At 30.2% G+C, this 11,262-nt stretch overlaps 2 protein-coding genes across 2 annotated transcripts in view; both read left to right on the top strand.

Moving 5' to 3' along the window:
• LOC129233204 (hemicentin-1-like) overlaps positions 1 to 7,335 on the top strand; it is a 62,357-nt gene extending 55,022 nt beyond the window's left edge. Inside the window, exons 25-27 of the mRNA XM_054867266.1 lie at positions 31 to 312; positions 3,209 to 3,331; positions 7,133 to 7,335. Coding sequence (XP_054723241.1) covers positions 31 to 312; positions 3,209 to 3,331; positions 7,133 to 7,335 — 608 coding nt within the window. The remainder of the gene's footprint in view (positions 1 to 30; positions 313 to 3,208; positions 3,332 to 7,132) is intronic.
• Positions 7,336 to 8,121: 786 nt separating this feature from the next.
• The window catches only part of LOC129233203 (cell adhesion molecule DSCAM-like), a 56,788-nt gene continuing 53,647 nt past the window's right edge, over positions 8,122 to 11,262 (top strand). Inside the window, exons 1-3 of the mRNA XM_054867265.1 lie at positions 8,122 to 8,218; positions 9,280 to 9,561; positions 11,035 to 11,154. Of these exons, the coding sequence (XP_054723240.1) occupies positions 8,122 to 8,218; positions 9,280 to 9,561; positions 11,035 to 11,154 (499 nt within the window). The remainder of the gene's footprint in view (positions 8,219 to 9,279; positions 9,562 to 11,034; positions 11,155 to 11,262) is intronic.

Here is an 11,262-nt window from a genome sequence, read left to right as displayed (position 1 = left end):
TTGAGTAATGGAAAAATGTACTTTTTTCAGCAACGCCAAAGATACAGCCATTCAATTTAGCGACTCAATTTACAACAGGGGAAAAAGTAACCTTGCTGTGTGCCATAAAGTCAGGAACGCCTCCATTTTCTTTCCAGTGGCTGAAAAATGGGCAGCAACTTAAGGAAGATCAATTATCTACCGTTCATCAGTTGACAGATTTATCAAATCTTGTTATATCTGCTTTGACGCTAGAATCGAGAGGGAATTATACATGCAAAGTGTCCAATGCCTATGGATTTGATGCCCATACTGAATTTCTCAACGTCGTAGGTAAGCCAATAAAAATAATGCTTTCTGTCATTAATATCCATACTTTTTCAGTAATTTATTTGCTCAAGTGGTTGTTATTTAGTCAGTTAAAATACTTTCTGCATTCCATGCTTATTAATTATTCAGAAATTCATTAAACGCCGAAAACTTTGAACTAAACTATGAGAAGTAACATGACACAACATAAAATTTTTTCTCTTGCTTTTTGAATCTAATTGAATCATTTGTTTTTATATTTTTTTTAGTTTATGCGTGTTATTCTAACTAGGAATTGTTCATATTTTCACGATTTATTTTAAACTACCTACTCGTTATTAAGTTTTAATTTTTTTCAAAAAAGCAAGTATTAAATGATCAATTACTGCGCATCATTAGTGTAATTCTAAGCTTGATGCAATGTAATTCCAAGATGATGTATAGCTTCACACTGTATTTTGAAAATTGGTGGGGTATTAAAAAAAACTGACGTTGCAATTGCTGGGATTGATTTTATTTTTCAAACATTAAGTAAAATTATTAAAAAAAATCAATGTTTTTAAATTTTACATTTCAAACCTGAATGCTAAGCATCAAAGTGGTTAAGGAAAATCAATACTTTTTCGAGATGTAAATCTCGAAAATAGTATAGTAAAGGCATAAAATCGCTTAAACTGAATGATATTTTATCTTTTTTCACTTTGCTAAATTAAATTCAAGATGCTTTTAAAGCAAAAATGTTTTGAGGTGAAAACGCTTTTTACCATTCGGTTCAACATACAAATAAAATAGTATTTCACTTTAAAAATCTGGTTCTAGAACTATTTACGCAATTTTATCCAGACACCTTTTAATTCGTAATACTTTGCATGGTCTATTCAGTTGCAGTTACTTTTTTCGTAGCTGAATTCTGATAATAGCATCTTCAAAATTTACCTAAGAAGGGAATATGAAAACAATAGATCATAAAAGCATTTAAAGGAACTATTCTGTTAACTACTGAACTATTCGTAATTGAAGACCTCGTTGCGGGAATGTGACAGCTTCTCTTTTTTCAGATTTTGTGTTTTACAATGAAATATGAAGAAAAATAGTCTATTCTATTCGGTACAAAAACGAGACATCTATAACCGATATTCCATAAGACATTAAAGGAAATTAGCTGTAACAGGCTACGTTTCAGGAAAAAGTGAAAAAAAGCTTTACCGATTGTTTTGTATCATTTTGAAATTAAGGTATATTTCATCACGAAACTAGTATTGTTTTCTCAATAGAACCAAATAATGTTTGATATATGTTTTTAAATAGTGGTACCCAACCTATGGCCCGCTGGTCATATTTGCTCCTCGAATGTGTTCCATGTGGTCCGTTGTTATGTTCATTATTACGTATGGAAACAATATACTCTCGAGCTCTCCAAAACATGAGATCATTTTCATTCCGTATTAAAAACGATTATTGCAAATTTAGAGCCAAGTCTATATAAATGAAGCAAAGAATATATTTATGTGTGTGTGTGTGTGTGTGTGTATGTTCCTTATACAAATCCACAGTTTACGTCGAATTGAGACCAAATTTGGCAGAAAGGTACTTGGGCACCCGAAAAGGAACGTAGGGGGTATCCGAACGCCCAAAAAAGTACCGAACCGTTCGAATTTTACTTTTACGGCCCAAAAATGCCATTAAGGCTCCTTCAACCCGAAATAACTATCCGACCTATTCAATTTCAACGCCATTCGAAAGCTCGTGAAAAATACCAATAGAGTTCAATCACTTCCTTCGAATTTAAAAAAATAAATAAATAAATAAATAAAAATGCTGTAAAATCACGGGGAAACAATTAAAAAGCTTTTTTAAGCCCAATAAAACTCATATCGGAAAACTATCGTTTGCGAGATCTCATTTTAAATTAGAGTTCAGAAGGTTGCCACTTTTTTTTTTCTTTTCCGGCTGTGACTAAATAAAAATTTGTTTATATTTTAAGGTAAGAATTTCCCCTTTTGATTATTATTTCGCGATTTATCGTCTTTCTTTTTTTCTTTTTTTAAGGATTTTATTTGTATTTTTGGAGGGTTGCGTTTAATTTATTCGGGAATTTTTTGATTTGCCGTTTTCTTTCTTTAAGAATGATTATTCTGACGAGAAATTTTACAGTATATTTTTTTCTCGAATTGAAGCCCGATTGTTGAGCATGCGTCACTGGCATACCTTTTATTTTCGAGGTAGACCGTGCTAAGCCGGGCAATGCAGCTAGTAGTAAAAAAAAAGCAACAGACGGAAACTTTTTCATTAATAAAATAATAATGCAGTAATGATGACAATAATTCTTAGTTTGTAAATTGCTTTCCTTTTCCATGTTTTCTAACGTCACTGAAATACTATCGAATAAATGCTACATATTTAAAAAATATAAAAATGATATTTTATGTTTATATGTGTTCTGTCCCGTGAAAATCATTCTAATACTAGGTACGGCTTGCAAAAAAGTTTAGCACCACTGATTTAAAATATGAAACTCTTTTGAATTATTACATGTATTTGGAGCAAGAAGGGGGTAGTGGCAAAGCCTAACAATTAATGACACAAATAAAATGTCATTAAATCGTTCTCACGGAGACAAATTCTATTAAAATATTAAATGTAAAGGAAAAAAATCTTTAAAAACGATTTTTTTTTAATTTGTGATTGCTGAAAGCTTTTAAAAAGTGGAGCAGTTCAACCCTGCACCAAGGTCTTAAAATTTTGTTTCTCAGCACAGAATAAATTCTTAAATTAAAAAAAAAATGAAAGAAGTAAAATAAAACTTCACATTAGTTTCAAGAATATGTCATTCAAATTATATTAGTTACAAATGAAGTTTTAACGTAAAGAACTAGTTTAACATTTGTTCTGAAAATTAAAATTAATAATATTGTTTCAGTATCTCCCAAGTGGAAAGCAGTTCCGAAGGACCAAGAAAGTATCGCTGGAAAAAGTATCACGCTGGAATGTACGGCTGATGGCTATCCAGAACCTGTTATAACATGGAGAATTCAATCGCAAGGTACATACTTTTTTTATACATTTCATGTCTTTTTTATTTTTGACTTTATATGAACTACCTTATGATTAAATAGTTGATTGACTTAAATACGCATCATGATTTAAAATGCAGAGAAAGTATGATACACTAAAAAAATCCGAAACGTTACTAGTTATTTCCGTGGAACGTGAAAAATGTTTTTTGCTACCAGTTTAAAGATTGACAGAGCGTGTTTATTAAGTGTATCGGTTATAGTTTAATTACGGCCCGTCTAGATTGACTAAGTTCCCAATGGGAACATATAAGTCACTGGATAAATGCAGTTTTGCGAGGCAGGAATTGCAGGCAAGGAATATGTTTGGTTCTTGCTTGCAATTATTCGCGTAGCTTTTGCCTTGGTTGCGCTAATGCTTCTGGAGCTTTTTTGGTAAACCAAGAAGATTCTATAATCAAATACATTAAAGCTATTTATATTTTGTGGAAAGTTCACTACTGGCTTTAACAGGGGAGATTTCCCAGTAGTTCAGGTAGGTTACTCACTTTTATCGGAAAACGTTCCTGGTTTTTGTAAGATACGTTACTGGTTGAAATTGGGCACATCAGCTACCTATCATTTTCCAGGAACGTTTCTGAATCATTTTTACAGTGTATAAATTCCCTATTTATTTGATATGGTATTCAAAAGCAAAAAGATAACTGATAGCTAAAAGTAAACGTTTCTTGACCTACACTGCACTGTAAGAAATTCGGAAACGTCCTTGGAATATAATGGGTGTCTTTTGTGAAAAATTGCAAGGAACATATTTTGCACAACACAAAATTTTACCGCTAAAAGTCAGTAACTTTCCTGAAAATAATCTAAAATCTTTCTGATAAATTCATAAACCTTCTCAATAAAAGCAAGTCATGCTTTTGAACTACCACAGGAACCTTCTAAGAAAACTTACATATGTTTATAGTTAGAGTTCGGCACTGGTCTGATTTACGAGGAAAGTACCTAAAGCATTTTAGTTAGCCATTGTGGCTAGGGATTGCAGTACTGGACCGAAAATTCAATACCGGTATTCGGCATTTTTACAACGTGATACCGGAATACCGGTATTAGTTACCGATATTTGAAATTTCTCAAAAATTGCTTAAAACATATTGTTTCATTGCCAAATTTTATAATTTTGTACAAAAATTGTATTGTTATGAAAACGTATTGTCAACAAATATAAAATGCTGGAACAAATGTCATAATAAAAAAGCAACACTAGTAAAACACATAATGCATCTATTAAATTGTCTCTAAGCCTGGAACTCATTTTAGTGCTCAATATTCATACAGTTGAAAATACTCTGTCTGAACTCACGCAGGTCGGGGGTACTGTTAACAATGGGTGATACACTTCCTCTAATTTAATTATTTAGAAGTCTTTTATCTTCAAATAATTCGGTTTGTTGCATGTAATTTTTGGATAAACTCTTTTGTGTGTGTGTTTTTCTTTTGTATTGTGTGTAATACTATTATTTTTTTTTTAATTTAAAGCTAGTTGTAATTACTTTCCGAGAGACGATACTTTTCCGATATAAACATTTTCTCTTGATCAGTAGAGGTTTGTGTTTACATTTTATTAGCCCTTTGGTTTGAAATTTACGATTAACTTGACTAAATTTGATCTTGTTGGTTTCTCTTATTCGTTTTCGCTTTCTTTTCAAAGTTCTTTACAATTATAATTATGTAAATATCTGAAAACATCTTTAAATTCATGGAACATATTTATGCTTTTCCTCTATGCAAATTTTCAAGGTTCTATTTAATTTCTAAATATTATCTTGCCATGTATGAAGCCAAATAGCGAGACAGCACATCAAACCAATACTGGTGCCAACAAATTACCATTTGTAATGCTAACAAGAAAAAGTTTGTGTCAAAATTTAGTACAGTTCAGACAAATATTTAAGAAAATAATTCATTCAGTATTCCTGCAATTGGTGGTTTGAATAAATTGTTCATCGGACAAATGCATTCAAAATTACACTCGAAATTAATTTTCACAAAAAGGGAAAATGAGTGATCAGGGAAATTGAAAAAATAAAAACATGATGCACAAAACACTTTTGTTTAATGATATTTTATTAATTTATGCTTTTGAAGCCAAATTTTTGTATCAATAGATTGATTTTGGTACTGTATCATAGAAAAAGAAATGTGCATTTAAAATATAGGTAGATGTTTAATTATTTAAATAAAAAATTCTTTAATTAAAACTACATATTGTTTTTAGCTAATGGCGAAAACACCGGTATTTTACCTCAGCATATACCGGTATTACGAAATTACAAAATTGCCCGAAATACCGGTATTCAATATACCAGTATTGAAATCACTAATTGTGGCCAAAGATATAATGCAGGTGCAATAATGCAGAATTGCAAGCAAATATCTACTTTACCTGCAACTTTTGTTACTCTACAGTATCCAGAAACACCAGCTCGTTTTCAATTGTGGCGCAGTCAACCTGTAACCGGACGTGGTGTGTCTGTCCGTGGTTGAGCTGAAGGTAAAACACTTAATAAATACTCTACGTACGTTTTGACACTGGTAGCTAAAAATATTTTTCCCTATAGTGAGAAATTTGCATTCAAGCAGCTTGAAGCAATCCAGGAAACATTTTCGAGAAAGTACTTGATTTTCACATTAAACTGGTGGCAATCCGTGAAATCCCTGAACGCTGCCCGGAAATAATCTGTGTCTTTTTGCAATTTTCCTACAGTGTAAATTTCAAATTGAGTCGCCATTGATTCACGTTAATAACAGTCATATATATATACAAATTTTACAACAATATTTCTACACACATAAAAAGTCAGTTGGCATTTGATTTATTTACCATTCATTTTATGAGTCTAAGCAGGATAAAAAGAAAACGGGGGGGGGGGATGAAGTGAAACAAATGATCCAAGATTGGAAGGAAGATACTAGCCCGTGATTTGCTTATGTATGTAACGATCATTCGATTTATGAAGCATTTAAATTTAATTCAGGTATTTACAATTCAAGATGGTCTGTGGACAGAAATAATTCGTACAAGATAACTTTTTTATTTTTAAGTTCAAAAATATTAAATGAAGAGCTAGTATACTACACATACTTCAAATACATTTTAATTTCTTTTTGCGCTTTAAATTAAACACGCTTAGGAAAGCACCAGTTGAAGATTATTTAGTTCGACCATTTATTCAATTTTCCTACACATAATAACTATTTGATTTAATACACCCATGCACATGGATCTGACAAGGTTTTTTAATTTAAATGAATTGTACTGAAACAATTGTGCAGGTTTAATTACCTGTAGTTCTAATTTTATCTTAATGATATATTCTGTTTCTTTAAAGTAAGAATCTAATTTATTGCAATCCTTTTCGTGATTGTAAAACGCAAAAAAATAATTATTGTCATTTTGCCTTCTTTATACTAGTTTACCTAGAGTTGAAATAGTAAAAAAGTGATTTTTTTTCCTCGTTCAGACTTTGCCTTTACCCATTTATTTTTTTTTTTAAGTTACGTTTTTAATCACTTAATAAAAATTATTCTGGTTCGTTTTTATTTTCATGAAACATTAAATGCTTCTAAATACAATTTGGAATTCGTAATTACATTGCGTAAAAAGTTTTGCTTCATTACCGAAGAGTTACTCATAATAATTTGACAATACTCTTCCAATTAAAACAAGATTATTCTGATATTGCTTATGTTTATTATACAGATACATATCAACTGCCGAAAAGTTGTGAAATTTTTCGTTTTGATTCTTCTAACATTTTTTATTTCAGAAACTTCAAATGAGCCCAGAAAAATTCTGAACACTCCTAAACTTGAAATCCAAGGAAATACCCTGAATATTAACGGAATAGAAGAAGATGATGAAGGCAACTATGCATGTGAAGCCTCCAATGGGGTTGGAGACGGAATAATGCACACCATTTCCGTTTCTGTACTTGGTAAAGAGAAGGGAATTCCTTACAACGTGCAGTGAATTTGAAATTATTAATGCATACATGCACATAGATCTTTGTTGATATATTTGTATAGTATAACATAGTCTATGCTTGTTCTAATGTTCTTCCATAAGCAAGCAAAGTAGTTCCTTACACTATCATTGGAAAATTTATTTCCAGGATGTCAAAGCACACGTATTCATTCTGTTAATAAAATCTTCATGGTTTTGTTTTCGTACTGCGAAATGAAAATTTGAAACTTTTGACGATTTTCTTTTTATTTTGTTAGGAAACAAAATATGTTTTTTGTCATGTTTTCATGAAAACCGAAATCAATGTTAATGTTTATTTTAAATACACTATAAATGCTTTTTCTGACATTAGGCCTTTACAATTTTGTACATTGTTTTGCAAAGTATAATTATATGGATTATTGCGATATTTCAGGATTTCCGCATTATATGTAGAGGAATTTTAAAAAGTCGTTTTTGAACTTTTACCAAACATTTTCACTTTTCCAGGTGTACTTTACTTTTCATTTGTATTTCACCTAATGTTTATTTGTAGTTGTAAAATTGTTACAGATTTTACTTTTTATTTCCGTTGTCTAACGCAGTGTGGCGCTACCATACAGCAAAAACCCTAACATAGTAAGACAAATATTGAATAACGTTTGGCATTATTTTATTTAAACTCAAAATTACATACTTCTATTACGATAGAAGGCTTGAAATGTTGTTTTTCCTGTACGAATGTTTGCTCTCCCGATGAGTTTTGAAGCCGAACCACTCGCTTTTAATTTTTTGTCTTTAAACATCCTAAAAATGAAGATGAAAAATGTCGCATTTAGTGAAAGTTGCGTGAAGTTTCTGCTGCTGTTATTGTTACTGGCAACTCTTTCAAGCTGCTACAAACCTTCTGGTAAGTCTTCTTGAAATTTTCTTGAACATATCATTGAATTTTATGTATATATGTTGTCTCTAAACGAATGTGCACGAATTTCTTCGTAGTGCTATGTAAAACTCTAGTTCATTATTTTATAGCATTTCTATGTAACATTATTTAATACTGAAATCAAGCAATGTATTTCCTCCTTTTTTTATTTAATCTCAATTGTACATAGTCATATACATTTAAAACCCCAAATTAATTGTGTACATGCATTTAAGTTAGATACAATCAAACGTATACCTTTCTTGCTAATGGTTTTTAGGATTTTAATTTAATTGTACAACATGTTTAGGCTTAATGTAATAAATGAGTTTTATTAATGTGTTGCTCTGCGTTTTAAAATGTATTTATTCTTGATTTAGCTTATGTGGTCTGTAAAGATTTTTGCACTTTTAATTGATTGAAGCAAGTTGATTTATTTTTTTGAATTAAAAGTTAGTGTTAAATACATTTTTTGTTTAATTTCATTTTTATACTTTTTCATTTTATTTATTTATTTATTTATTTTAAAGATAAATTTACAGCAGATTGAAATACACATGTTAGCACGAAGAAGGTGTCAGCACAAATGTTACTAAATGCACCGTTTCTTACACATTTTTCACATTTCTTGCTGAAAATGTGTTTTTGTTTACATATAAATGCATACAGATATCTGTTATATCGACATGCATTACTTGTACACACATTTGTGAAATTAAACTTAACATGGTAATAAAATGTCAAATTAAAGAAAAGAAACAATTGAGAACATTGCTGTTTTGATAGTGTTAGCTTTTTTTAAGCAATCGGCGGTTTTCATTTGCTTATTATTATTTATTTTTATTTATATATTTTTTATTTAGTTACGCATTTTGTTCTCTCTCATCTGTTTCATTATGTGTCTGTTTTAGATCTATGAACTTTTTCGCAAAATATCTGGACTATTTTTTTATTTAAACCAACCCTTTACACTAAAATATTTATAGCTATTTGAAATTTATGCTGCTTTCTCGTGACAAATTAGATATGATGGTTACTTTGGATTTCAGGTTCTCCGAAGATTCAGCCATTTACATTTCCTGAAAAGCTTACAGAAGGGCAGAAAGCGAGAGCTCTATGTGCTCTTATAGAAGGAGTCAGCCCCTTCAAGTTCGCCTGGTATAGAAACGAACAGCCATTATCATCTTCATCACACATAACTATTCAAAACAGTGAAGAATATTCCGTTTTACTCATCAATTCATTAATGACTGAACATGCTGGGAACTACACCTGCGTAGTTATTAGTGGAACCGGCAGGGATTCTCACACATCGCAGTTAATTGTCAATGGTAAGTAGAGAAATTGTTCCATTAAGATTCCTTTAAAGTTTTCCCTGCTTTTATTATATCAAGAGCTAAAAGAATGAAATTTTTCAATATATAGAACATATATAGAATATTTTTAAACTGTAGAATAACTTATTGTATCATTTATTATATCTTCAAAATAAGACACAACTTAATATTTTGTGTTATAAAATCTGAGTTAGATAGATCGTTACAATTACCATTTTCAATTCAGCGGAAAAAAATTTCCAATGCAAAAAAGAGCTCTGAAAAAAAAAGAACAAAACATTTTTTTTCGTTTAATTCTTTTTCTTAATCAGTAAAAAAAAGAACTATATTTCTCACTAATGTCTGGCGTTGGTCATGACTTAATCAGCATTTAATTGCTATTTATTATTTGTTAACAATCACATTGGCGGCGTATTACATAAATTCTAAGCATTTGCTAAAAATGGAGCATTTTTACGTAGATGGGTATGTGTTTTGTTATTTTTAAGAAACTATTTTCTCGTACCATGTGTTCTTAATGTTGATGCGTATGTTATTCTTAATGTTAATACGTATTCGATAAGTAGTCAAAAATAAAATTGAAAAAATATACATTACACACGCTCGCGGAAAGCGTCAGGGACGCAATAGGTAGGAGTTGGGGCGGGCATTTCCCCAGAATCTTTGAGGAAAAGCCATAGTTCATATTCTTGTATGTACAAGTATACAACGTGTACTTGTTTACAACGCGTAAACTCTCTCCTTTCAGCAGAAAATTCAGGTTGCGCTAGTGCAATGTGTAATACAATGTTGCAAAAAGAAATTCCTCTAATATCTCATTTATATTATTAGATTCCAGTATCAATATATCCATGCAGAAAAGGAACAACATTATTTTTGATAGTTTTCTTTTACACTAAAATTTCTTCATTAGTTGTAAGTTTACGTAATCGAAAAAAAAAAAGAAAATAATATAATTTTTATAAATCTTTTCTGAATTAGAAACCACACAATGTCAATTAAGGTTTTGAGTAACTTCTGAATAAATAAATACGTTTAATTAAGATAAATATTTAATGCATATAAAAGATTACCAAATATCTCTTTTCAATTACATATTAACAAAATTATTATAGTTATATTTCTAACTTTAAAAAATTCTTTCACACTAAAAGAAAAAAAAAGCATATTAACGCTAACGAAAGAAAAATTTCACCGCACATATTATAAACCGACACATATTATAAATTGAAAAAAAAATAACTGGATTAAAACAAAGAAAATACAATTCCAGTTTGTGATCTTCCAATACGTTTTTCCAATAAGTATTTTCATTTGAATTCTAAAGGAAATAAAGAATAAAGAAGAGTTGAAAAAATTAATAGTTATTTATCCCACCCTTCCTTCAAATTCTTACAAATAAATGCCTTCTGTATAAGTAATTATTATTTAAATGTATTTTATTTAAATTCATTTTTTAAATTATAGTTCCTCCATCCATTCAAGAAGATCCACAAGACCAAACACTGCAGGAAGGGAAAGACGCTACATTTATTTGTCGCGGTACAGGATTTCCGCAACCTACTATAACGTGGAGTAAAGGTAAAGGTCCTAAAACTTAATATGAACAATATAACAGAATGTTACGAAAATTATGAAAAAAAAGCTGACTACTTAAACAAATTCATTATAAACTTTTGTACTCTAGTACTATAT

Source organism: Uloborus diversus, unplaced genomic scaffold, assembly GCF_026930045.1.
Source record: "Uloborus diversus isolate 005 unplaced genomic scaffold, Udiv.v.3.1 scaffold_251, whole genome shotgun sequence".
NCBI lineage: Eukaryota > Metazoa > Arthropoda > Arachnida > Araneae > Uloboridae > Uloborus > Uloborus diversus.
This window is presented reverse-complemented; position numbering and strand designations above follow the sequence as displayed.